Source organism: Notamacropus eugenii, chromosome 6, assembly GCF_028372415.1.
Source record: "Notamacropus eugenii isolate mMacEug1 chromosome 6, mMacEug1.pri_v2, whole genome shotgun sequence".
In the NCBI taxonomy this organism is placed as follows: domain Eukaryota; kingdom Metazoa; phylum Chordata; class Mammalia; order Diprotodontia; family Macropodidae; genus Notamacropus; species Notamacropus eugenii.
Genome location: NC_092877.1, coordinates 366447383 through 366475264, shown reverse-complemented (window position 1 = coordinate 366475264; position 27882 = coordinate 366447383). Strand labels below are relative to the sequence as shown.

The following is a 27882-nucleotide window of genomic DNA, read 5'->3' as shown; positions in this document are numbered from 1 at the left end:
CTGCCTCGTTGTCTCAGACAACGCCCGAAGGCTGGCCCCGAATAAAAGATGTGGGCATTATTCTAGGGGTACAGACGGGCCGCGCCCCAAGAGGAAGGGTGACCCGGGCCCACCCCGGCGCCCCCCCCCCTCCAGGGATCGGCCCCCTCTTCTGACCCGGCCCTCGGCCCCAGGCTTGTCCGCTCCTCCGGGGCAGGCGCCGTCTCTTCCCTTTCTGGGTATTGGCAACCCGTAGCGGGCGCTCAATACACGCTCACGGATTTGAACGTTAGACAAGTGAACAACAAACAGTAATGGACTGAAAAACCCATCGATCTTTACAGGCCCAGGCACGTGACTGGTCGGGCCGCTGCGGCGCCTCCGCGGGGCTCCAGGGGGCGCTGTGACGCCGCTCCCCGCGCCCCCCCCTCCCGGGACCCCGCCCCTCGTGACGCCCTTGCTCACATGAGAAGCTTCGGCACGTGACCGAAAGCCGAGCTGCGCTAGGCGTCATGTGACGGGAGGTGACCGCGGCTGCCCGGCCATGGCAGAGGAGGGAGATGGGGAGCGAGCTCTGCTGGCGGCGGAGCCGGAGCCGGAGCTCCCGGGGCTGCCGGAGGTCCCGGAGGCCGGGGCCGGGGCCCAGGCCGAGGCCGGCTGCGGGGCCGGGGCCTCCGTGCTGTCCGCGCTCTGCGACCCGGCGCACCTGGCGCACCGGCTGGTGGCGCTGGCCTTCATGTGCTTCCTGGGCTTCGGTGAGTGGGCCGGGCCGGGCCGGGACCGGGGCGATCCGGGGCCCCTCGCTCCCTGCCGGGGACTGCCGCGACCGACGGGGAGCGGACAAGGGGGGCTCCTTACGGGGCGGGCCCTGGGTCCTCTGGCCTCCTCCCATCCCTCCTCCGGGGGCCTCGGCAGGCTGGGGGCCGCCCCGGGGAGGGGGCCGGAGCCGCGGGGTCACGGGGCGGGGCGGGGGGCGATCCGGAGGGGACGAACCCGGCTCTGAGTGCGCCGAGCCTGGGGCCCCGGGCACTCAGCCCAGACTCCCGGCCTGGCAGCGTCCGGAGGGGCCTTTCCCTAAGCCCACTCCCCGTCACCCCCTCTGCCTGCCTCGCACTCCGTGCCTCCCAGCGCGTCCAGTCGGCTCCTGGGTCCGAGGTTTCAGCGGCCCTTTTGTTCCTCTTCCCAGGCAGCTACTTCTGCTACGACAACCCGGCCGCCCTGCAGACCCAGGTCCAACAGGTGAGTTCCCCTGCTCGAGGCCGAAGTGACCGTGGAGAGAGCCAAGGTGCATGGAGCCTCCGAGAACGACGAGGAGGTCTGCGGACCCCTCGCCTTGGGGAGGGCGTGGTTGGAAGGAGTTAACCTTACTGGAGACGTCCGACCGGACGGCCAGCCTGTTTGGGGAGGGGCCGATTGTCTGGGATTCGGTTTGAGTTCAGTAGAGGACCCTGCCTGGGTTAACAGCGCAGAAGGCGCCGGGTGTGTTGTCTCTGCCTGTGGCCGCTGTGCCTGGGGGGGCGGGGAGCACAGCCTAGGCCAGGCCTGCCCACCTGCTACTCACCTGCTGCTGCCCAGGCCCCGGGGCTCGCCACAGGATTTCAGGTGCCTGCCTGGCATCGCAGATGCTGGAATGTGCTGCTGTCCGGTGCCTACTCCATACGTGACTCAGGCATGGGCCACATGGAGGGACAGTTCTTCACTCTTTGGGTGACGTTTGTTAGGCCTTATTTAGGATAACATCTTAGCAGAGACTCTGATTTCAAGGTAAGGAGCCAGGAATGCCAGAGAACTTAGTGACCCAGCTGGCATTTGAAACCAGACCCTGGGCCTCCCAATCAAGTGTTCTTTTCTTTTGACCGCATTTGATCTGGAGAACTTTGAGAGTGTGTGTATGTGTGTGTGTGTGTGTGGGGGGGGGAGAGAAGGTCCTCCTTGGGCAGTGGAGAACTCTTGTGGAGCTTTTCCTTGAGGGGCTGGTGGGGAGGAAGGATGGAGGTGTGGCATGTTTTAGAAATACCTTTTCCAGGGATTTTGGGTAGGTAATTGCAAAACATTTTATGTGGATTTTCCAGATTGTGAGGGTACCACACCCATTGCTCCTGCAATGTGGGATGGATAACCCTACACACACGTGTGTATATATGTACATGTATGGAAACATGTGTGTATGTATATGTATGTCTGATTTAATTCTCACAACAACCTTATGAAATAGGTGCTGTTAATAGCCTCACTTTACAGATCAGGAAAATGAGGCTGAGAGAATAAGTGACTTGCCCAGGGTCACTCAACTAGTCAGTGTCTGAGGCAGTATTTGAACACAATGCTCACAATGCTCCGACCACTGTACTGCTTCATTTCCTCTCATATCTTTTTATTGGTCACACTTTTGCCGCTCATTTGTAATTTTCCTGACATATTTTAATATTTCATTTGCTATTTGTCTCTTGCAAGTTTAAGTGGAGTAAAATGATTGTTTTCTGTTTTTCCTCAGATTATTTATATTTTTCATGGAAATTTGATTTTGCATAGGAAAGATGCAAACTTTGGGCCTTCACTTATAGCTAGAATGCCTTGGGGAGAAGTGTTTCTCTTACACAGAAAAGAAATGGAGTTTCTTCTCCCCAGAGATCTGGGCGTGGCCTGCTTGTTGCCAAGTTGTAGTCTAAAATACAACTGATGATGATTTTTTTGCCTGTTTTCCATCTAGGATATGCAAGTACACACTGCAGCCTTCATGCTTCTGTACTCCTGGTACTCTTGGCCCAATGTGATTCTTTGTTTCTTTGGTGGCTTTTTGATAGATCGAGTGTTTGGAATCCGGTAAGTCTACAGTGGTAGCACGCTTGGGGGTAGTAGCAGTTTTGATGGGTGGGATTCAGGCTTCTTTGAAAAGTCCTCAGGACTGTATTCAGACTATTTCTCTGGAGTGGGTTTTGAGTCTATACTGTTAATTTCCCAAAGTAGTTTGAGGTAAGTTTATGCTCAGTTTTATTCTTGCAGCAATTAGCCTCACTCACTTAGTGAACAGATTATGCAGCCTGTGCTTTGCCTAGGGAGATGGCTGACTTTTTCCTTGTATATTTACTTTTTATTGAGTAGTATTTATACTTCTGCCAGAAGATGAGCAAGGGAAGGAGAGAACATGAAATTCCAATCAACTAAATTTACCAATTTTTAGATTTGGCCAGAATTTTGGGAGAAGGTTAATTTTATTTACCAGAATTTCTTTTAACCTATATTTTTGAACTTTATTTGTGTTGATGAATAAGCTTGATAATCCAGCACTGGCTCAGGGTTAGAGCCAGAGGTCAGCATAACCTGACATTTCAGTGTCAGTGACATTTTAGTCAGTGCGTGACTATTGCAAAGTAAAAAACTTTGAAGTTTCATCTCATAATATTGTTTAAGAAGTTAAAGTGAATTAAATTAAAATTTGCCATTCTTGAATCCTTCAGAATTTTCTGGAGAAAGTTTGCCTTCCCCATAGCAAATCTGCCTCTATAAAATAAGTGGTGTTTCTTTGATAAAGTGAAGAGATTGTCAGGTGTGAAAATTAAACTGAATATTGTAGAAGTCTTGGTTTTTGGATTATAGTAATTTGTTCTCCACTCTTTCTTTCTAGGTGGGGCTCCATTATATTTAGCTTCATTGTTTGTATTGGACAGGTAAGGAGGACTTGTCGAGGCTCTGGAATTCTTACCTGAAACAATGAATTTTTAAAATGTCTTGAATACTTCTCTACCCAGCCAGATGTGAGCTATAGATACAGACCCTTAGGTAGTTGATGTTTGAGTAGAGTTGGTCTGATATTTTGATATTTAAATTATTGTAGTAAGTTTCATTGGGTCAGCAGGGCCTGTCTAAGGGTTGGGCTGTGTGTGAGTCAGAAAGACCAGAGTTTGCTATTTGCCTTTGACACTCATTGTGTGACTCTGGCAAGTTACTTTGACTCTCCACCTCAGGGAATTTCCTCGGGATGTAGGATTCAGGAGGAATTTCCTCCTGCCAGGATGATTGTGATAGACACTTGTGTTCCTGTAGAGGTTGGGGCATTTGTACATTCTGTGTGTTGCAGGTGGCTACTCTATACTTGTTCATAGAGTGCTAAAGAATTTTTGTATTACAGGTCATTTTTGCCATGGGTGCAATAGTTAATGCTTTTTGGCTGATGCAGTTGGGCAGATTTGTATTTGGGTAAGTTAGAGATCATTTCCTTTATTTCTTACTGGCTAATTATAATTTCTTGCTGTCAGTTTATTTAAAAAGTTTTCCCTTTTTCTCTTTGTCAGTTTCTTTTCCTTTGAATTGTATAAAGCACATGAAACCTACCTATCCTTACTAAAGACTAAGAAGGAAACACAATACCTGTAAATCCCCCTCTTTTTTTCCTCGAAGAATAGTTGAAGAATTGATATGCATGCTAGTCGTATGGAGTATGAACATAAAGAAAATCTTTGGAGTTCTTGGCGCACCCCTTCCTCCCCCAACCTGGTTGCAGTTAGCCATCTTTTCTTCTTAGAGATTTTATTGTATTTTCATAAGGCAGGAAGATATTAAGCCTCATTTGGAAACCCAAGCCATTTGATTCTAGCCTGGTCATGCATTAAGATCTCATTCACATACAGGGATATTTGGCAATGGGCTCCATCCTAGGTACTGAGAGTCCCTGTGTTCCAAGACCATTGGAGGGATCAGTTGAGTTTGAATTTTTAAAAACCTGTGTATATCTGGCACTGGCAAAGGAGGTGGGGGAGGAGGGCTCAACACCCACTACATGCAAAGACCTGTTCAGGAGTACACAGACAAAAAAACTGGAACAGGACCTGCCCTCACAGAGCTTATATTTTGCTTCAGATATGCCACCTGTCCATATGTAATAAATAAGAGGATTTTGCCAGCGTGGGAAATGGTGTGTGCGCCATCTTATCTGTGACTTCATAGAGAGTTGCTTGATGCGCAGAGAGGAACTAGCCTGGGGCTACAGGGTTGGGGGTGAGGGTAGGATTTAGACTCAGGTGTTCCTGACTCCCAGCACTGCACTCATGTGCTCAGCTGCTTTTCTGCAACACATGCACAGATAATTAAATACATAAAAACTGGAGAAGCATATGGTACTATGTGGAGGGAGTGGGGTCCTGAGCACTGCTTCAGGAGGCAGTGAGTAACCAGAACATGTAATAGGGGTGGGGGTTAGTGAGGGAGGGATGGGGCGAGGCAGCCTGTGGCTTTGCTAGGCCAGTTGTACAAATGAGGCAGATAATAAGTGACCACAGAGCAATCCTGAGATTAGGTGAAGGAGTGAGATAATGGTGTGGGGAATGTGTGGGGGGAAGATGTTTAAAGTAAATGACAATTCTTCATGAGGAGGCAGCTAGAATGGGTTTTCTGAGATCATTATAGTTGGATGAGACTAAAGAGTCATTTCACAGATAAGGAAACTGAGGCCCTGTCATAAGTGGCCTGCTTAAGGTAACATAGGCAGGGAGTACGTTTCAGTGAATACAGAAATGTTAGGACAATGTATGATGCATTAAGGGTCCCCTATTTTTCTGATGAGCCCATCTGTTCTTTCCTGAAGTTGTAGAACTTGGGGAGAACAGATTCACTGACATGCAAGGCTTGCTGATGAACCCCTGGGGTGCAGGGGTGTGCACTTTGGGGGGGATGCTCTAACCTTGGGCCACATTCCTTACTAGCATCTCAGATACTGGAGAGGCCTAATGTTGGATAGATCGTCATCAGAACACTGTTTCATGAAGTCTGATTATAATAAAATAGATCTCTAGGAATGTTGCTACTTACCTGTGCCCATAATAACAGTGTCTGCTGGCTGGATGTGTGTCATTTCTTAGGCTAACTTGTAGAGATTCAGGTGCCAGCAGTGCATTAGGGAAGACCAAACAGTGTCCATGGAAGCCACTATATTTGGCCCTTTGAACAAGAAAGAAAGAAGGGAAGAAGGAAGGAGGAGAGAGAAGAACATTAAAAGGGCTGGCCAGAGGAGATTGGTGGCAAAGACCAGTGCAGGTGATTGAGCTGAAGAGTGAGCTGGTTCGGCCTGTGTAGTAAGGAGATTACTTCGGCAGGTAACATGGAAGGTGTGCATTGCAAAAATTCAAAGTAAATGGCAATTGCTTAATAGCAGGAACACTTCAGCGATGCAGGGACAGGGGGTTTCATTTCTGTGTGTTGCTGTGACCAGCCTTCTACTAATGATCCTTTTTTGTGGTCTGGTCTTTGGGGGACAGATCTATAGGCTCAGAGACTCTGCCTTAAGAGCCAGTGGTTGTCTCCGTGATGAGACATAGCAGGAACTCGTTGGAGCAGGACTTGCCATTTGGGTTGGTAGTGGCAAAGGACAGAAATGACAGATTGAAGAGAGGACTAAGACAAATGAAGGCCTGGGAGGGATGATGGGATTGTTGAGGAGTTGGAGTAGCTAGAAATCAAGAGAGGGGAATCCCCAGGAGTGTCGGAGGAGCAGTTTTCCACTATGCTTTCTTGGTCCCGCATCGCTGTTTCCCGTCAGTTTCCAAGGCCCATCTTCTATCCTTCTTGGTCAGTACTTCTAATTTTGGCCCTCATTCTTCTCATTATTCCTGAACTATTACAGTGGCTTCCTAAGTTTTCTGTTCCCAGTCTCTCCTTCTCCAATTCATCCTTCACACCCCTGCCCCAATAATCTTCCTAATACACAAGTCTCATCATTTTTCTGCTGAAGAGTCGTCATTAGGTCCCTGTTGCTTATCAAAAGACACGTATGTTCCTCAGCCTGGTTTTTAAAATGATTCTCTGTAACAGAGGTGTTGAACTGGGCCAGCCAAACTCTCCAGGGCAGAACTAGATGGAAGTGTAATTAGGAAATGTTTAACAAAGTAAGTAAAAATACAACACAACATAGATAATATTCACTTGTGGTGCCCTCTGCACAGTCTGTCTCTTTGAAGTGGACCCCACTGCTGCCAGCCTGCATGCTGCCCTTCCAGCTGCCCCCTGTCTTGTTTCCTACCTTCTTGTTCTGCTCTCACACTGGCAGCCTTGTTCATAATTATCTTCTGTTACTTCTCTGCCTTTTTGAAATCTCTCTTCTAAGAAGTCTTCTTTGAGATCAACCCTGTTCCCCTTTCCTCCTCAAATCACTGCTGCACCCATCCGAATGTTTCTAATGCAGTTAGGTTGTGGTTTGTGGCCAGTGTAAGTGGATGTTTACTTCAGCCTCCCCCAGCCCCATTCATCTTTGATTACCTAATGAGATGCATTGCATAGAATTGGCACATGATAAATGTTGAATTGAATGATTGACTTGCGTTTTCTTTTTTTAGGATTGGTGGGGAGTCCTTAGCAGTTGCTCAAAATACCTATGCTGTGAGTTGGTTTAAGGGCAAAGAATTAAACCTGGTATTTGGACTCCAGCTTAGCATGGCTAGAATTGTGAGTAGGACAATACACTTCTGATCTGTTGAATGTTTCAATGACAGTGTCTCACACACTTTTTGTTCTGACTAGGCTGTGTCGCTCAAGTAGACTAGACAGTAAAGAGCTAGTTCTAGTGTCTTGTATTTTTATTTAGGGTTTTATAGATAACAGAGAGAGAGAGGGAAAGAGGGAGAGAGAGAGAATGTGTTTTTTAATGAATAAAGCTAGTAAATCAAACACTTTAATTTTTGTTTTGTTTCTTAAGTGTTATATACACAAACATACATGAAGCTATTAACATTTGAGCTAGGAGGAATTTTTTTAGAAATTCTCAGTATTTTAAATAGTTACTTGCTATAAATGTTTAACCATTTTTCAGATATATAAAACATTGTACAGTATCAAGCTATGCAGTGTCAGAGGGACCTTCCAGGCTATCCTGTTTGTTATAGGAATTCCCCTGATGACATTTCTGACTTAATTGTCTAATCGTTGTTGGATGAGAAGTTTTCTGTTTTTGTGGTTTTATTCAATTTTTTTAACAACTATTTTTAAAAATTTAATTAAACATTTTTTTTAGCTTTTATATATTTTATTTTCCCCTAGCTACATGCAAAAGCAATTTTAACATTTGTTTTTAAAACTTTGAGTTCCAAATTCTCTCCCTCCATCCCCTCTTCCCCCTCTATTAGGAAGGCAAGCAATTTGATATATAGGTTATACGTGTGTAGTCATACAAAACATCTCCATAATAGTTATATTGTGAAAGAAAACATAGCCAAAAAAACAACTCAAGAAAAATGAAGTAAAAATATGTTTCGTTGTCTATTCAGACACCACCAGTTCTTTCTCTGGGGATGGATAGCATTTTTCGTCCTCAGTCCTTCAGAGTTGTCTTGGATCATTGTACCATTGGGAGTAGCGAAGTCATTCGCAGTGATCACCTCACAATACTGCTGTTACTTTGTATCCAGTACATTTCACTTTGTGTCCGCCCACGCAAGTCGTCCCAGGTTTGCCTGAGAGCGTCCTGCTCATCATTCCTGACAGCACAGTAGTGTTCCCTCAGAATCACGTATCACAGTTTTATTCAGCCGTTCCCCAGTTGATGGGCTTCCCCTCAGCTTCTAATGCTTTACCACCAGAAAAGAGCTGCTATAAATATTTTTGTCTGTATAGGTCCTTTTCCTTTTTGTTTTTTATCTCTTTTGGGAAACAGACCTACTAGAGGTATTGCTAGGTCAAAGGGCATGCATGCATGGTTTTGTATCCTTTGGGCATAGTTCCAAATTGCTCAGCAGAATGGTTGCGTCAGTTCACAACTCCACCAACAGTGCATTAAAGTTTCATTTTTCCTACATCCTTTCCAACATTTGTTATTCCCTTTTCTGTCCTATTAGCCAATCTAAAAAGTATAAGGTAGTGCCTCAGAATTGTTTTAATTTGTATTTTCCCAATCAATTAGAGCATTTTTTTAGATGATAGTAGATAGCTTTGATTACTTCATCTGAAGACTAATCATGTCTTTTGAATATTTTCCAATTGGGGAGTGGCTTTTATTTTTATAAATTTGATTCAGTTCTATTTTTGTTTGAGAAATGAGGCCTTTATCAGAGAAGCTGGCTTAAAATTTTTTCACAGTTGCTACTGCTAACCATATTTCCCTCTGTTCTATTCCTTCCCACCCCCGCTGTTTATTTTCTCTCCTTTCTTTTCACCATGTCCCTCCTCAGGTGTTTTGCTTCTGACCGACCCCTCCCCCAATCTTCCCTCCCTTCTCTTGTCACTGCCCCCCATACACTGCTCTTATCCCCTTCCCCTCTTTTTCCTGTAGGGTAAGATAGATTTCTATACCCAGTGGTGTGTGTATGTTATTTCCTCTTTGAGCCAGTTCACCCTCCCTCTTCCCATCCACTGGAAAAGCTAACAGCTTGGTTCTCTAGGCCCTCTTGACCTCTTGCTACCTGGCTTCCAATGGCTCTGGGGCTATCAAATAGTGGATAATCCCTGGAAATCTCTTTTTGAGACCTTATTTCCCTGAATCGTTCCTGAGACCAGATGATTTCCTGGCCCTTGACCCTTTCCAAATTAGTCAGTATTTCTCATCATTGGAGTGCTCAACAGTGATTGCCCTCTGTTCCCCTTTCAGCTGATTCTGGCCAGCTAGTCCCTTGGAGTCCTGGAGATACACTAGCCCCTTCCTTGGACTGGACATGATTTGGAAGGCCCGCTCAAAGCACCATGGGCTCTTTGGGCAGCTGGGTTATGCTCCCCCGTGTTACTGTGCTTCTAGTTAACAAGGCCCAGGTTTCATGTGGTTCAGCTCAGCCAGGTAGCACCCTGTGCTTTTCTGTAGTCGAATTAGAAAATGTCAGTGTCGGACTTTAATTTGTTCCCCAATCAAAGCAGTAATAGGAGAAAAAAGAGGAAACCCATAAAGCCCATAAACAATTAAATAAAATGACTGAGCCTCCCTGTGGACGGCCTGGGAACTTGTCAGTTTAACTTTTCAAAAGTCAGCGATGGCAGATGAAAGCTAGGGCAGGGGATGGAGGACACAGTTCATGAACGTTGTCGCTGTTCTCTAAGCAGCTGCACAGTGTTGGTTAGGCTCAGCAGCTGGCTGGGTGGGCCATGAGAGCAGATGGTGGGAGAAGGCAGAGTGGCCTTTCACTTTGCTTTGCCAAGGAGGATGGTCCTGGGATTGGAGACAGGAAAAATAAGCCTCAGGATGGGTAAGATGCTGAAAAGAGAGGCCTTGCTGACTTTTCGTGGGTTTATGCCCCCAGCCCCACCAGCTCTGTCCTGGGAACTGGGTGTAATTGATGAGCCATGGTGGGAATTACTGAAAGATGGTGAGGAGTGGGGGTGGCAGGGATACTGCAGGGTTTGAGAAGGGCACATGTCACCTTGGTTTTCAACAAGAGAATACAGTCTGCATCCTGTGGGCTGGTAAGTGGAATTTTTTTTTCTGGCAAAATTCTAGAACTTGTCCAGGGGAAGGCTAGTGAGCATGGCTTCATGGAAGCTGGTTCATACCAGGATGCCCTCATTTTCTTTTTGACAGGGTTACTAGGTGAGATCAGGGTCAGGCCACAGATGGAGTTTCCCAAGATCTTAGCAATGGCTATAGCAGAATGTCTTGTGGTGTCCTTGTGGATGTGATGGAAAGATCTGGACCGCATGTAGAAATTAGGTGTGTTTGAAGCTCGTTGAATGAAGAGACTCAGAGAATCGCTTTTAATGGCTTGGTATTGACTTGGAAGAAGAGCTAATGGAGTGTCCCAGGGATCTGGGTTTGGCCCTGTGCTGTGTAACGTTAGTATCAGATACTGAGATAATAAAGCAAGAGAGTGGCTTGTCAGGTTTTAGATGATGCAAAAGTTGTAACATGATGGTCAAGTGCCCAAAACATCTTGTTGGGCTAGACAGGCCTGCTCAGCTTGTCGCCTGCCAAAGGATTTCGGGTGGCCCATGAAGAATGTAGAGGAAAATCAAGGTGTGTAGGCCTGGGTTACATTCTGGGACCTGGTCTAATAAGATGACATTTAATAGAGTTAATTCTGAAGTCTTTTACTCCTGGAAAGAAAAATCAGCTTCACCTGCAGCAGGTTGATGTGGCGGCCCAGGGGTGAGCGCAGTTGTTGGCTTCAGCCCAGGGCGGCAATGGTCCTGTGGGACCCCGCCCTGGGCCCGCACTTTAGGAAATTAAGTCACTAGCATCGGGAGAGTGCAGCAGGAGATGATGTTGGGGGAATTATTCAAGATGTCCTAGCACAAGGTATCCTGGAAGAGAACGGTCTTGAGGCCCTGTTTTCTGCTCTAAGGCCCCTGGAGGAGGACTCAGTTCTGTTCAGCTCCTCAGGGCAGAGCTGCCTTCACTGGATGGCATTGCAGCATCTCATTGAAGGTCGATGTGAGGAAAGATCTTCAGAAATTTGAGTGACTGGTGCTGGCCTGTGCCTCGGATTCCCTGTCACTGGGACTGAGGACCTTGTGGCTCCTTGTGATCTTGGTACCTTTTCCATCACACTTCTCTTTCTCTGTAGCTTTGTAATTTTATTGAGACCCTTGCTGCTTTTCCTTAAGTTTAGTTTAAGGCCCACTTGTTGAGGCTGGTCACTTTCTTTCTAATCATGAGCTTCCCCAATATTTATAGAAAAAGCAGAAACCAAGCCAAATTCCTTCTTGAATACTGATCAGTGTCTCAGAAGCTGCCTCACGTGCCTCCTGCCAGCTCCCCCAAGCCCTTCTCAGGAAGTCATGGCCTCAGCCCAGGGAGGAAATCATAGGTGAGAAAGAGACCTCAGAAGTCATGTAGATGAGCTATTGTTGTATAGAGGAGGAGACCGGCCCCAGAATAGAGGGGGCGTGAGAACCATCAAGTAGGTGAAGTCATGGGTATGGAACCCAGTATGGTATGGTATGGCCACACACGCGGGACTGGCACTTTCCTGACTATTTCTTCCCTTTCTTCCTGAATTGGCCTTGATGTCCTTATTTCAGTAGAAGTAGGCATTGATTTGGCAGTCTTGGCAGACTCTGTGCCACCATTTTTGTACCCTCTTGCAAGAGGGTACTCCCTGGATTTAAGTCGGGCTCAGGGGCTTCTGTAGAAGGCAGCTAGGTGGCTCAGTGGGTAGGAGGTGAAGCCTGGAGTCAGGAAGACCTGAGTTCAAATCCAGTCTCCAACCCTTAACCAGCTGTGTGACCTTGAGCAAGTCACTTTACCTCTGTTTGTCTGTTTCCTCATCTGTAAAATGAGCTGGAGAAGAAAATGTCAAACCAGTCCAGTGTCCTTGCCAAGAAAACCCCAAGTGAGATCATGGGAAGTTGGACAGAACTGAAATGACTGAGCAACAGCCACAGGGCCCTCTGTACCATGCGTGCGTGTGTGCGTGTGTGCGTGTGTGCGTGTGTGTGTGTGTGTGTGTGTGTGTGTGTGTACACACACACATACACGTGGTTTTTTTGGAGGGTGGTAAATTCCAGCTAGCACAGTGGATACACTGCAGGGCCTGGAGTCAGGAGGACTCATCTTCATGACTTCAAATCTAGCCTCAGACACTTACTAATTGCGTGACCCGGGAAAGTCACTTAACCCTGTTTGCCTCAGAGTTTCTCACCTGTAAAATGAGCTGGAGAAGAAAATGTCAAACCACTCCAGTGTCTTTGCCAAGAAAACCCCAAATGGGCTCATGAAGACTTGGACATGACTGAATCTCATTTCTTTCTCCAGTACTGATAATGCAGAGCAGAGATGTCTAATATCTGCTTGGAATAATTAGTAAAATAAGTAAGGCTGCAAGAAAGCAGAGAGCTAAATTCACCTTATAAAACTCCATGGCCTGTGGCCCAGCCTGGGTCCTTGGGCAGGGTTTGGCAACCCTTCTCCCCCCATCTGGGTGGATGCTCCTGACCCTGGGCTCCTTTTCTTTGGGTTAGGGTCATTCTAACGTCCTCTGTCCATAAGGATTTAGTGGCCTCTTTCCTTGAAATTCTTTTCCCTCTGCCCTCTTCCAGTGTGACTGCTGTGATACGCTCAGCCTCTCTAGAGTGGAGGGCATGGCCATTCCTAGGACCCTCTTGTTTTCACTCAGAGAGATCCCCTTGGGTTTCTAACAGACGTGTTTGGTGGCTGCCTCAGGCAGGAACGTGGACAAAGCGAGTATCCCCTAATGCATGGCAGCAGCTTTCTTAGTGTCTGTGCCCTTGAGGTCCCTTATAGATTCCCCTTCAGAAAACTCTTGTGGTCCCCCTGGCCAAATGTGCCTCTTGTTGGGTTGCTGCTTATCTAGAGACTCTTGAGAATAGTGTCTGTCATCCAGCCATCTGGGCTAGTCCTAATTATTTCATGTGTGTCTGAAGACATGGTTATGTTAACGATGGATAACATGTAGTGCAACATGTAGACAAATGGGAGGAGAGGGGTCTTGTGTTCAGGTGTACTGGTGGTGCCTGAGGATGGGGGATTGTTCAGCCTGCGAGTTCTGAGCAATTGGGTGTCCATGCCATGTTTGACATTAACATGTATGGTGGACCCTGGGAGAGGGTGGGTTAGCCATGGTTGGAAACAGTGGCATGACCTGGGCCTGGGAGTCACCCCTGTCTCAACGAGAGAAGGACAGCCAGTCTTTAAAGAAAAAAAGGATAGGGCTGGTATAGTGTCAGAACTTGTTTGGACACGTGTGAGCGACCTCTCACTGTAGACTCCTTGAATGCATTCTTTGATTGGGAGCGACAGCAGTAGTTTCTGTTGCGGGATTTGTGGCCAGGGGTCAAAATTGAGGGCGAATGGCTTGGTCTTGTCCTTTGGAGCCTCCAGTCTCAGCCAGCTTTATTGAAGGAGGATTTGTGTAAGGCAGAGATACAGGTGTAGTGTACATGTATCACACAGGCAATGGTAATGCTTTGTAGCGGGCTCACTGCTCTCATGATTTTACATCTTAATTCTTTTCATCCCAACGAATAAATGACGATAAGCTTTTTAATAGGGTTGCTTCTTTGGTGATGCATTTCTGTCATTCAGAAATCATAGCCCCAGTATTTACTCATAGTTATTTGGTAAATACAAACTCAGCAGCCCATTAGAAAGTGGCTTTTCCTGTGGTTGCTCAGTGCTAGCCCCTCTTCTCCTGGGTGGAGGGGTTTGTTTTTCTCTTCCAGCCCATTTTGCAGCTTCATTGTTTATGAAAGGAAGCCCGACTTCATCAGGTGCAGGCTGACTTGTCGCTCACACTGTTAGATAATCGTATTGGGTTTTAGCACCAGCAGCGGAGCCATCGAACACTTGCTGTTTGTTTGATTCAGAGGGTTTTAAACCATCCCCTCGTATGAATGTTTCCACTTTGATGCAGTACGAACATTTGTCATTTGCTTGTTTTGATTATGAGGACGGCCCGTGGGGAACTTTTGTCAATAACCTTTAGAAAAGACCTAGAATAAAGTGTTTTTTTTTTTTTTTTGTTTTTCATCCTCCCCAAACTTACTCCTCTAAAATGTGTTTGGGAAAGAAATTGAAAATATTGACCACTTCCTTTACAGTTTAGCAGAAGCTTAATTTACTCCCCTATCCTTTTTTGTATCTTAAAAGCTAGTATGACTAAAGACTCCAATTTACTTCTTTTTGTCTTTTAGGGGAGTACAGTAAACCTGAATGTTATGGGATGGCTATATTCCAAGATAGAGGGTTCCTTTGGTTTCCCTGGTCACACAACACTTGGCATCACACTTATGATTGGTTAGTGAATCTTTGTCACTTCAAGAGTATAGTAGAAGGGGAGGTGTTGGGGACATCAGCAGATCCAAGGTCTACACTGCACCTGCTGCTTCCTTGCTGGATGACCATAGGGAAGGCAGGTCAGCTCTCTGAATGACCTTTGTTTCCTCATCTGCAAAGTGGAGCTAGTAATCCTGACTTTGTCTTGCTTATGGGGCTTCCTCAAAGTGAGAGAGGGGTGTTTTCACTGTGTCCTTCAGTTAGCTTCAGGAGCTCCAGAGAGAGGGGGATAGCCTAGGGAGGGGGTATATACAGTGAAGGACTTCCTTTGGGGATCAGGGTTTTTCAGTTAATAATGAGATGACACGACAGACTGACTGTGTGCTCTCCTCAGTTGATAACTGTTTTCTCCACCCTCAAATGGTGCAGGAATTTTGGCAGCGGAGGGAAGTATTGGGGTGGACAGCCATGCTGATGCGTTAAATTAAACCTCCTAAAAAATTTGCTAAGAGGAGTAATCTTAAGGAGGCAGGCAAAGCTTGGATGTTCCTCTATCATTAAACCTCTGACAAGCATCTTGCTCTCCCCTGTAGATTTCCAGTTATAGATGCTTTGGGATCTAGCAGCTTTTTTAAAAGCAAAACCCTTTGGGACAGCTGACCTTCATTCATTCCTTTACTTCAGTCACTTTAATAAAACTTCAGAATCTAGCTCTCCCTGCTGTGCTTAGGTAATGGCATTTGATTGGAGGTAGAAGACAGGTCCAGGCTGGCTGGATATTTTCTGCAGAGTAGTGAAGACTGTTAGTGGGGCAGCTGACTGGAGAGGCAAGTTCAGAGGTGGCCAGAGAAACGTAATAACTGCCTTTTCTCATATTATCAGTCACTAAAAATTAAGGGATTGAGATCAGTCGGCTTGAAGCCTGAGACTTCTCTGATGAAGCTTACTAGTCTGTAGCAGCCCCCTGGTCCGCCCCAACACCAGGTTCAGCAGGGCTTCCCTGACCCCTTCATTTTGTCTGTTCAGATCCTTCTAGAATGACAGGGAGCATGACAGTTAGTGGTGATTCTCCCAGATCCCAGGGTTCCTTTGTGAAAGTCTAGCCCCGCTTTTAGGTTCTTCATCATCTAGTCTGCAGATCTGAATTCTTGACTTTTATTTCAGGGAGTGTAACGTGCGTCTTCTCACTGATCTGCGCGTTGGTTCTCGGCTACTTGGACTGGAGAGCAGAACGAATCCTTCATAAAGAACAGGGAAAAACTGGTAAGCCTTTAGCGCTGCATTTGGGGATTGTCAGTGGATGTTTCGGGGAGAGGCTGCCCGAATTGGTGGGGGTCACTTCTGAAGTCTGTTTCCTGCTGTCTGAATTTGGACATCGATGTTTTTCTTAGAAACTTTAGTATTAAGTCTTGTATTTCTTGGAAGAAAATATCTGCAAAAAAATCGTTGCAAAGGGGAGTAGAACACTGCGGCTCCTCAGGCGGCCTGCACGCACTTGGGGCACTGGCTCAGAGACAGCTTGGCTTCACATGAAAACTCAGTTAAAATCCTGATGGCAGGTGATTGCAGACTCTCCCTGTTCTTGCTCCTCCAGGTGAAGTGATCAAATTGACAGACATGAAGGACTTCTCACTGTCCTTGTGGCTCATATTCGTGATTTGTGCATGTTACTATGTGGCCGTGTTTCCTTTTATTGGACTTGGCAAGTAAGCATCTTGGCGTCCTTGTGGGAGAGCCATGGCCTCTGTTTGTGCTCCTGAATCGCATGTGCGCACACTCACACATGCACACACACACACACGATCCTCACAGAAAAGAGGGAAGATAAAAAAAATGGCAAGCCCATGTTCGATGCGTGGGTGATTTTGTTAGCCCTGGGTTAATGTTTGTAGGTAATTTTGAGAAAACCCTTTGTAATAGTATCTGGTATAATTGATTCTGTTTAGATCTAAATTTCAAACTTAGTATGTTTCTTCTATAGCTAGGAAGTCTACTAAGTTCAGCATTAATTAAATTAAACACTTTATTGTCATGGGCCTACTTTGTCCAGTGCGCTAGAGTGCAAAGATGAGCCAAAATGTCCTCCCTTCCTCCTTCAGGAAACTTCTAATGGGTGGGGAGCCTGCCGTCTTGAGGCCACACATGACCTTTCAGATCCTTAAGGGTGGATCTTGAAGGCCACATGTAGCCTTGAGGCCTCAGGTCCCCCCTCCCTGTAACAGCCCTTTCCCATTAAATGGCCCCACACATGACTGCCATGGGCCAGAAGGGAGTGAGTTCCAAAGTGAATCACAGAGAAAATGCCGTGAGAAAGTTGAAGTTGGCAGCACTTTAAGCCAGACTGGGAGCAGGGAAGATGGACTGGCCTGGCTGGACATTGGTTTGACCAGAGCTGCTGCTTCTTGGTCCTGCCCAGTCTCCCTTGAGTGTCTCTCACACCCTTATTTGTATGAACAGAACAGCTTTTGGCCTTGTGACTCTTGCATTTACATCATGGTTTAAAGTAATTTCCTACAGAGATTGGCGTTGTTATGAAGTGCAGAACCCAATTAGTGCAGTCCTTTGACTGTTAAATTCTTGTTTCCTAAAAATTTGCATCGAATGTTTTAGGAGGGGTTAGGGAATTGAGAGGAGTTTGTTTAATTCAGATCATTAGGTGTCACCCAAATTTAGCCCAAGAATTCGTATTCAATAGACTGCAAAGACAGCCTCATTTTAAGTTAGTTCAGGAGCAGAGGCTCATGGAGTTTGAGATGGGAGGAGCTGTGGAGGCCTTGGCATGAGGGCCTGGAAGCCGACACAATGCCTCATGGGTAGTGGGAAGGGGCAGCACTAGTCATTGGTGTCCCTCTGGTGCCCCCTACCTCACAAATGGGAGAAAACATGTTTTCATAGTCTGCCTTGTTTGACAAATGAAGTCTTTTCTAAAAAATGCTGTTTTTCATTTCTCTTTCCCAATCCCTTTCCATTTTAGGGTCTTCTTTATGGGGAAATTTAAAGTATCGGAACAAGAAGCAAGTGCAATTAACAGGTATTGACTCAATCAAACATTTATTCATTGCCAGTGTTGGTTGTTGTGGGAGTTCCAAGAGAAGCATGAAAAATGTAGGAGCATTTATTGCTTTTTTAGACACCCAGTGGTAGTGAGGGCTGAGGTAATCCAGCTGCCTGGGGCTACCTATAAAGCTTTGTGGCCCTGTGGAGAGAGGCATGTGTGACTGTGAGCCCCACGTGTATGTTTGTCTGTGATGAGCTTGGGGGGTGCGGAAGAACTCCTAATGTGTCTGTGCTTGCTTTGAGATTAGCTAAAGTGAAGGTGGCTTTGTTTAACCTGGAGTAAGAAGTTTTTTTATTGCCTTGGATTCATTTGGGTCACTCTCTCCTGTTCTGTTAGTATCGTGTACGTCATCTCAGCTCCTCTGTCTCCCATCTTCGGGCTGATGGTGGACAAAACAGGCTGGAACATCTTCTGGGTTCTGTGTGCAGTCCTGGCCACCATGGCTTCCCACACAATCCTGGCCTTTACCTTCTGGAATCCGTGGATTGCAATGGTAATATGAGCCCTGGGATTGTGCTTTCTGATTTCTGTAAGAACCTTTAAAATTTTGGGTCAGACTGAGATCAATAGGCTATAGAAGACCTGCCTAGCAGGCTTGTGTTATCTGATTTCTGCTGAGGCCTCACCTCAGCAGACTGTCCTTTTCCTCTTCTCTACCCCATGGAAGCTTTTTCCACATCGTGTCACATCTCCCACACTGTCCCTTCTCTCTCAGCTGAGGAGATCACCTCATACTTTATTGAAAAATGAGAGACAGTTTGTCATGAGCTCCTCCTCCTCCCTTTTCTAAGTCTTGGTTAACTCCAGTGCCTGGCACAACGTTTGACCCATGGCGCCTTCATAAATGTCCATCAGGTGCTTTTTTGCTTCCATGTAAAATTTATAATATTGAAATGTAAAATTTTCTTTTATACGTCTTGACCCAGTTAAGGATATATTCCAAAGAATAATCTCTGAGTAGCCAGATGACCCAGTGGTCACAGGGCTGGTCCTGGAGTCAGGAAGACCTAAGTTCAGATCAGGCCACTTACTGGCTGTAGGACCCTGGGCAGGTCATTTAACTATCTGCCTTAGTTTCCTCCTCTGCAAAAAATGGAAATAATAATAGCCCCTACTTCCCATGGTTATGGTGAAGATCAAATGAGATAATAACTGTGAAGCACTTAGCCCAGTGCCTGCCACATATAACGTTAGCCACTACCAACCACCGCCATCGTCATCGTTAGCTGTAGTGAAGGGTAGAGAGAAATAGCAGTTTAACCTTTTGTAGGCCTAAGTCCTTGCTGTGTTGTAAGAAGCTGGTAAAAGTCTGGGATGTGATTCAAAAGAGCCTGTAAATTGTTTGTTCTGTCTTGCATTCTCAGTGAGTCCAAGCGAGAATCTCTGACTTTTAGAAAGGGCTTTTGTGTGGATTCAAGCGTTTTCAGGAGAAGGCTGCAGTGTTGGATTTCTGAAATGTTAAGAGAGTAGGATAGTTAATCTTAAGTCTACTATATGGGCCCTACTCAAATAGTGAAAGCTGCTTTAAATTGTTGCTTTTTGAAGTTAGGTTGAAAATTAAATTTTTTTTCATTTAAGAATCTTACTTAGATGAAAAGAAGACTCCATTACACTTTTTGTGCTTAGGAAGAACTGGTGTCATTGTCCTTTCCTAGTTATGTCTGGACTTGTCACTTGGTTTGAGCCTGTTGCTGGTAATTCCCATATAGCTCTGGCCACTCCAGACCTCAGTCAGCTCCTTTGTGGTGGTATTTTGGATACCAGGCCATGAAGCTGTGTGAGTGTCAGAGCAAATCCATCATACTATTAAAAAGTCACAATTCCTGCATTGCTAACAGTGAGGGTTTAAGGGAGTAACAGGTCTTTAGGATATGTTCTCACCTGATTTTTAATATGGATTAAGAATCAATCTCAAATTTTTTTATATATGGCTTCTTTAAATGTGAATTTTTAAACCTCATTTGGCCTTTAGTCTTGTTTTTTCTAGTTTGGAAACATGCCACAAAGGAAACAAATGCCTTTTTATGAATGTCTGCTTTAAAGATTTTTTTTTTTCCATTGCTTTTTCCCATAGTGTCTCCTTGGAGTTTCCTATTCCCTTCTTGCCTGTGCATTGTGGCCAATGGTAGCCTTTGTTATTCCTGAACATCAGCTGGGGACTGCGTATGGCTTGTAAGTATCTGTAGTGTGGAGCCGCTTAAAGGTTTTCTGGGGCCTGGTGGTGTACTTTAGTTTGTGACATGGAAGCTAGGCTTTATCTGGTTCCTCTGATGGCTCACGACTTAGATTGTAGGTAGGAAGAAAACTGTCTCTTGCCACACAAATCTCAACTGCATGTGGCCAACACAGGGATGTGCGGGAGACTGGGAAGTGAAGCCGCGTTGTGCTGTGAGAAGCCATGTGCCTGGAGGAGAGCAGTGGCGAGCTCTAGGTCAGATCTATCCATCAGGGCCTCCCTGTTCCTGATGGCAGAGCTCTCAAAGCAGCATGTCTTATTGATGATGCCTGGGGCTTCCAAGCCCTCCTGTCTCTTCACTGGCCTTTGCCCCACCATTTTGGTGGGATTGATGGGATGAGGCTATTGATGCTTTGGCAGCCTTCTCTCCAGTTAATTAAAGATTTCACAGGCTTAAGTCTTGGTTCTGTGGGCTCTTGTCAAAGGGAAGCTAAATAGTGTAAATGTTTTAGGCATCATGGAGTTTTTATTTATTTATTTATTTTCAGTGTTCTACAATCATTACCATATAACTTAGATTTTTTTCCCTCCCTTCCCCCTTTCCCCGTTCCTCTTCCCTCCGTCCCTGAGAGGGCATACAGTTTCATATAGGTTCTACACATACATTGCTATTAAATACATTTTCACCATAGTCATGTTGCATAGAAGAATTAAAATGAATGGGAGAAATCATATAACAAACCAAAACCTAATACAAAAGAAAATGATCTGCTACATTCCATAGTTCTTTCTCTGGATGTGGAAGGCATTTTGCCTTAAAAGACCATTGGGAATTTTTTAGGTCCTTGCAATAAAGTTCTAAGTCTACCAGAAAAAATTCTCACGCATTGTGGTTGTTGTACAGAGTTCTCCTGGTTCTGTTCCTTTCACTCAGCATCAAAAACTTTTCAGTTTAATATAATCAAAATTATCCATCTTGCACTTCATAATGCTTTCTATCTCTTGTTCAGTCAAAAATTCTTCCCTTCTCCACAAATTTGATAAATATACTATTCCTTACTCCACTAATTTTGTTTGTATTATCAGTCAAATGGGTACCTAGATCATGTACCCATTTGGACTTTATTCTTGTGTACGGTATCAGGCATTGATCTATGCCTAGTGTCTGCCACACTGTTACCCAGTTTTCCCAGCAATTTTTGTCAAACAGTGAGTTCTTATCCCAGAAGCTGGGGTCCTTGGGTTTGTCAATCAGTAGATTGCTATATTCATTGACCATCATGGAGTTTTTAAAGGCTGCTGAATTAACCTGTTATTTATCAAGTGTAAGTACATGGGGATGTGTCGATGGAAGTTAGCTTTAGTTAATGCCATGCTGGTGAACGGCGGACACCAGCCTGCGGTTAGCATCTGGCATCCCCTTGTCTCCGCCTCCCCACCTATCCTCAAATCTGTCCTCAGAGGATGCACTTTGACAGGGGGTCTTGTTGGTCTGTGCTGCACCTTTGTAGGGACCACTTGGGGCTTTGAAGTCTTGCGATAACATTAAAGATTCTGTTGTTGTAACTTGGCCTGAAATTTGTTTAGAAGTTTGCTGCTAAGAGTTTGGAGAAATTGTTACTTCTTGACATAGGTGAATCATTTTGTGGCTTGAATATCCAAGCACGAATTCTTGAAATGGCAAGTGATAAGTCTTCATTCATGTTAGATCTAGTGAGGCAAGCTATAAAGGGGAACAGAGGCTGATAACGATGTTCCGTAAAAACAGCAGTGATGTTGGGAGTCACTGCTTTTCCCTGCCTGAGCAGCATGACTAGCGCTAGCACTTCACCTTGGTCTGAACTGGCCTGGCCTTCAGAGAAGGTTTGAAAGAGGCTGGGGTGCAGAGTTAGAACGGAGTTAGAAGCCTGGTGGGAGCCAGGGGAGCTGCTGACTGTCCCCGGGCACGCAGGCCCCAAGGTGGTTTTGTTTCTAACATCATGGAGGGCTTTGTAGTGGTGAGAGAAGGAGGCAGCCCCCAGCGAGGGAAGGCTGAGGATTCTTGGCAGGCTCGTCCCCTGTGCAGGCTGGAAAAGCTACTGGTAGACAGTGTCCCCAAGGGAGGAGAAGGGAAGACCCTGTGAGGACTGGGGCTCAGTTAAATTAGCCACCAATACCCTGACTCTGTTTGATACATGGATCCTTGGGAGCTAAGCAGTCTCTCAGGATGACCCCGACCTGTGTCCACATGGTCCTTTCAGCCTTCCTTTATCTGGTGGGCTCCAGGAACCCTGACAGCATCAAGGAGGGCTTGTCATGGATGTGAAAGCCTTTTGGCGAGAAGGATTGAACCTCTGTTTTCTGACCACACGGTTGTGGTTGGATTACTGTCTTCTGCAGGTCCTGTGTTGGCATCTTTCTGGCAGGGCCAAGAGTCTGCAGCCTTCCAGAAAGCCAGGCCTGTACCCTGTCCTTGGGGTCAGTGTCTCTTCATTCATTCACCCCACACCATTGACCCCACACTTAGCGCGTGTCCCAGTCACCGATGTTCATTCTGACCGTCCTGAGTCATCAGGGAAGAGATGAAGTTATAGTCGGCATTCTCTGTTTAAGAAAGTGAGAAATGGAAATCTTCCTTAGAGTATAATTCTTGGAAAAAACCTTCAAGATGTTGTTAATCCCCCATGGTGGTTGTTCATTTGTTCAGTTGTGTCAACTCTTCATGACGCCATAGGCTCATCTGTGGGCTTTTCTTGGCAGAGTCACTGGAGTGATTTGCTGCTTCCTTCTCCGCTGTGCCACCATTTTACAGATGAGGGACTGAGGCAGATGGGGTTACGCAGCTAGTGAGTGTCTGAGGTCAAGTTTGAACTCAGGACTTGGTGACTCCAAGCCTAGTGCTCTATCCACTGTACCCCCTAGCTGCTCCTTACTAACCCACAGCTCTCCTTAAAACATGGTTACACAGGATTTTGAATTCTAGAGGTCTTATTGTATTGTGAAATTTGATGAAAGGTGTTGGTAAAATAGACATTTTTAAAAGGGGTGCCTTTCACTTTAACACACATTTGAATGCTGACTCTATACGTACCTCTTTAACCAGGATACATCCTAGCACCACCAGGAAGTAGAAAAGGTGGCCTTCCTGCCCTCCCTTCATAGTTAGAGTGTCTGTCCCTGTCCACACTTCTCTGAGGAGCATTCTAAGGAGCAGAGCCCATCCTGCAGTCCCTCTCGTGCTCTAAGGCCTTCCACCCTGAAGTCACTAATGCCAGGTGCAGACCAGTCTCCAGGAGGGTGGGGCGTCTAGAGCAGAGCCTGGTGTGCAGCCAGGCCATACGCAGGAAGTGGTATGAAGACCCTTTGGTGAGGAGATAAATGGAAGTAGTTTACTATTGATTGTCAGGCTTCTTTACTTCATAAACATTTCATTAGTGTGTCAACAGATGTTCATGTTGGTAATCTTGCACAAAAATATTATTTTTGCGGCCTCTGGGTAGAAACTTACATATTTGAATTTTTGTTTAGCATGCAATCCATCCAGAATCTTGGCCTGGCTGTAATGTCCATTGTTGCTGGTGAAATACTAGATCTTCGGGGGTATTTCTTTTTGGAAATATTCTTCATTGCCTGTGTTTCTGGTAAGTACTTGGTAATGAATATTTTTGGAGTCTTTTTTGGTCTCCTGATAAGTAAGAGAAGGTTTCTTTTGTTTCTGAGGCCAAACTATAGGAAATTATCCAATAAATGTAGCGAGATTTGTATGCTTTAGTAGGACGTGGTGGAAAATGTACCTTTGGGGGTTGGTTTGGAGACCTGAGATCTAGTCCATTGGTGGACTTTCCTCTGTGATTTGGGGTACGACTCTTTTAGTTTAAAAAAAATGATAGTTCTCAGACCCTGCCACCATCGTCCTAAACTTCCAATTAGTACACCATGGCTCAAAGATTCTTAGTATGGCCTAGCAGTAGTTCTTGCTAAAATACCAAAAAGACGCAGCGTCAGGACTCAGTAAGGGTGCAGGGGGTGGCAGAGGGCATCTTGGAGCTTTGCCATTTCTAATGTTCCCCTTGGCTCCTTGGGAAGAGGAGCGGTGAACTCCAGACTTGCTTTGTGATTATAGGCATGACTGTGCTGCAACATTTTCTTAAAGACTTTTTCCCTCTCTTGTTTCTCTCTTAGTTTCATTTTTAGCCGTGGTTTTGCTGTACATGGTGGATTGTACTCGAGGTAAGGTTTCAGTGTAATTAAGCTGCTCTCTTAATTCTGGGTGAAAATGGGGCATGGGGAAGGGGGATTTCTTTAGGACTAATTTGGTATTCCATATCCCAGTGGCAGAAGTACATTGAATTCAGTCTTGGTTTATAAATCTGTCCAGTGGTTTTCATAATTTGTCCCACTAATTGTCTTGTGAATTTTGAATGTCGTTCTGAAGGAGATGTTGAAACCCGAGGCATGTCTGTGATAGGAGACTTTAAAACCTTGGGTGTGCTGTTTCTGAGCATTTGCAGTGATGCTGCTGTGGATGAGGGTTCTTTTTCTCCCCCATAGTTTTTTCTGTCTTCGTTTCTGTATGTACACTGCTAGAAGCGATATACTAGTTCTTTTGGGTACTGTATTGCATGTAAGGCCTGCCCTAAAACGTCAGTGCTTCTGCTCATTGCCTAATCAGACGTTGCCACCCTGGGGGTAGGGGAAATATGAGGGCGTGTGTAGTACTTCTAAAAGTTATTTTCTTCTTTTGTCACCTTTTCATTTTGATTGTCACATCCAATAGGGGCACCTTCCATCCCGGCTTCAACAAAAAGTGCTAATTTTTTTCATGTTCTTCACTTAAATCATTTTACTCCCTAAAGATTCTTCATGGGGCCTCACTGTTTGTATTTAACATATGTTAATGGACTTGATTTTATATGTTTCAATTCAGTCTTACAAAAGAATTCTTAAATACACACGTCTATACATACCATACACACACGCATGCTCCCACACCTCTTTCTCTCACATACATACTCACACACATAAACAATCTTTTGTAGGATTCAATGCATAAATATGCATACATATGTATAGATACATAGATGTATACACATGTATATATGTTTGATATAATGAAGAGGACATTGAATTTGGGGTTAGCCCTGGCTTCAAGGCCTGCCCTGCCACTCTCTAACTGGGTTGTAATGAGGAACAGGTGCCTCCTGAGGCAGTGGTGGGCTCAATAGACCTGCTGTCTTGGGAGTTCTGGTCTGTGCATGTTACAAGCTTGCTCTTGTTTCTTGGGTGTGAGCGTTGACCTGACGGAGGATCTTCTTCTCCCTTCTCGTGCTGTAGGAGGTACCCTTAATTATACTGCCAGACAAAGGCTAGAGCTATCTGCGGTGACTCATACCAAGTAAGTGTTTGAAGGCAGGAAGTTGTGAGTGTGTCCTTAGCTTGTTAACCTATTAATTATGGGCTGTGGGACTGGTTAACTTTCATGCTAACTTGGTGAAGACCCTCTTTCCCATTGTGATATGATGGGGGAGACTGCGTGATTTCTGAGGTCCTGCTTTCCTGCTCTGGTTTGGATGCTCAGAATCCCATGATTGTACCATATCTGTAATCATGTAATCATTCATTTTCCCTCGAGATAGAATGAATTTCATTCTTTGTAGTGTTCCTACCTTACATACCCACCTCCTCTTCTTTCTGACGGGGAGGAAAAGGCTACAGTCCTAGACTGCCAACTTTCTCTGTGTCTTCTGGTGACTTTCTCAGTGCTTCAGGGGTAAAAAGGCATTTGGTTTTATTTGAGACATTGCTACACGACGTCCACATCTTATGTAATGTTCTTTAGTGGATGTTAAAATGCCTTAAGATATCTCACCCTAAAATTTAGGGTTCTTTTGTTTAGCTTGGCCTACTGAAACCATTAGAAAAGTTCTGTTTCTGACTGAAAATTTTTTTGATTTGGATTTAATTGAACAATGATCTGAAAAGGCCAGGGCCCCAAAGAGACTCCATACTTTAAGGTCTATATTTCAGTTAACATTGTAATATTACTCAGCTGTCTTTGGAGGAGTAAAGAAATTTCAGTTAGTTTGTAAAACATTTCATTTTAACCCTTTAACATTTGTAACCTTGTTTCATGGGTTGTTATAGCTAGAGCATTCATCCTCAGGGGGCCAGCCCATGTGTGATGGGCCTCTCTGATTTAGCAGGGCTGGGCCTTGGAAAGCAGGCATGATCTGTTGTTGGGACTGGCCCTGAATGGGCCCTCTCTAGCAGCTAGAACAACATGCCAGATCTTAGGGTCATTTCCAGACAGTTTTGATTGGTGCCCTTCTGCTCTTCCTAATATGCTGTGGTAATGGGTTCAGATTGATGCTTTGCTGCCCAGGAGAGTAAACTAGATTGAGGAGTCCTGCCTAGGCTCCTCAGTAGGATGATGCTGTAATGCAGAGAGACACCAAACAAAAGGAATGATGCAGGAATGGGGGTGGGCACGATGACCGTCACTTCACAGAGTCTTCGTTCCCTCTTCTATGTGGGAGGCAATATTGTAACAGGAGAGAAGTGTGTATGGCGTTGATTATGGTAATACCTCCTTGAAGACGTAGCTGAGCAGCAAATGCAGCCTGGGGATTGAGTTTACAACAGTCCACAGGCCCAAAACAGAGTCATTCCAGAGCCCTCCACTCCCCCAGTTGGCGATCCTGTCTTTATGTGCATTGGGTGTTTGGCCCTCGCAGAGCCAGACAGTATTGGACGCCACTGAGATGCAGGCTCTGCTTTTTATGACCCTTCTTATGAGTCTGTTTTTTTCCTCCTCACTCATTTTCATGTGTCTCTGCAGATGAATCTGAAGAGCAGGCGTCACCAGAAAGGCAGCTGCGTCCTGTGCTTGGGAGAGACGGACACTGAGGAAGGAGCGATTGGGAAGCAGTGATGGTTGGAAGGGGGAGGTGGCCCTGTGGGAATCACTTCTGCTGTGTGCCTAAGAGCTTATTTCCAGAGTTCTTTTCTCCAAGTACATTTCTGTGAGAGGGTACGGTATCTTAGATCATGTCTTTTCTATGGCTTGTTGCAAAGGGGTCACCCTTAATGCTTGCTAATAATTTATTAGTATCCACGTCCAGCAAAGTGCTCTGGAAAGCCTTGCTCCACTCTGCCGGGGCAGTAAAGAAAAGGGGACAAGATGGGCTCTGCTGAGGGGCTTTTTACTAAGGCATCTCATTTTGGTATTTTCCGAATCTGGAAGTTTGAGTAGGTTACCTTTTTTAAAACCAAAACCAAACCATCCAACACCCCCCAACCAGCCAAAAGAAACTTCAAGTTTTATATCAAATAAACTGGAGCGTAAGCTGAGGTGTCTTTTTGCTTCTGTTTTCGTAATGGGGAATATGCCACTACAGGCTATTTATATTTGGGGGGAATTCAGTAATAGTCAGGACTAGATCTTGGCAGAGCTGTTTCTCACTTTCTTAGCCTCTCGTTATCTCAGAGTAGCCCTGTTGGCAAAATGGTTTTGACATTTCTTGTTATGACCCAAGTATGTACTAATGAAGGGGAGATGATTTTATACTTTACCCAAGTAGATAAAAAATTACAAAGGAAAAAGCTATTCTTATTTTTATTTTAATAAATGTATGAGCGTTTATTTTTATCTTTATTCCATGAATAAAAGCATTTCCAGTCTTATTTAGAAATTAATAGGCGAGTCAGAATAAAGAAAATGTGAACCAATTACAACCACTGAATTAATTTTGGAAATCTCTCCCCAGACGAGTAACATTTCTATTTTTCAGCTTCTGGAGAAACAAGATATAAAGCCATTCTCTTAAAAAAAAAAAAAAGGATGGGGTGGAATCCAACTTGGTGTACATTTTTCTAATCTGCTCTTTGATCATACTTTATTGTAATGTCCTGTTACAATTTAAATGATCATTCCCAGTCCTAGAATTTGAGCGTTGGGAGGATCCTAGTGGCTGCATGGACCAACCAAACACAAAAACAATCTCTGCTCTAACATCCCTCACAGGTGGCTATCTGGCCTCTTTTTGAAGCCAA

General features: G+C 45.2%; 1 protein-coding gene across 2 annotated transcripts; it reads left to right on the top strand.

Annotated features, from left to right (window-relative positions):
- Nucleotides 1–429: 429 nt before the first annotated feature.
- MFSD1 (major facilitator superfamily domain containing 1) lies at nt 430–27180 on the top strand. 2 transcript variants are annotated; one of them, XM_072618622.1, is made up of 16 exons: nt 433–734; nt 1166–1218; nt 2690–2802; nt 3605–3647; nt 4109–4176; nt 7305–7413; nt 14536–14638; nt 15782–15880; nt 16212–16323; nt 17592–17648; nt 18012–18168; nt 19750–19847; nt 23359–23471; nt 24013–24060; nt 25165–25225; nt 26669–27180. In XM_072618622.1, the coding sequence occupies exons 1-16, from the start codon at nt 524–526 to the stop codon at nt 26670–26672; spliced, it is 1449 nt and encodes a 482-aa protein (XP_072474723.1). In that variant the 5' UTR covers nt 433–523; the 3' UTR covers nt 26673–27180. The 2 variants fall into 2 exon arrangements, with proteins under 2 accessions (XP_072474724.1, XP_072474723.1); XM_072618623.1 differs by lacking the exon at nt 26669–27180 and having other exon boundaries at nt 430–734; nt 25165–25229.
- Nucleotides 27181–27882: the final 702 nt, after the last annotated feature.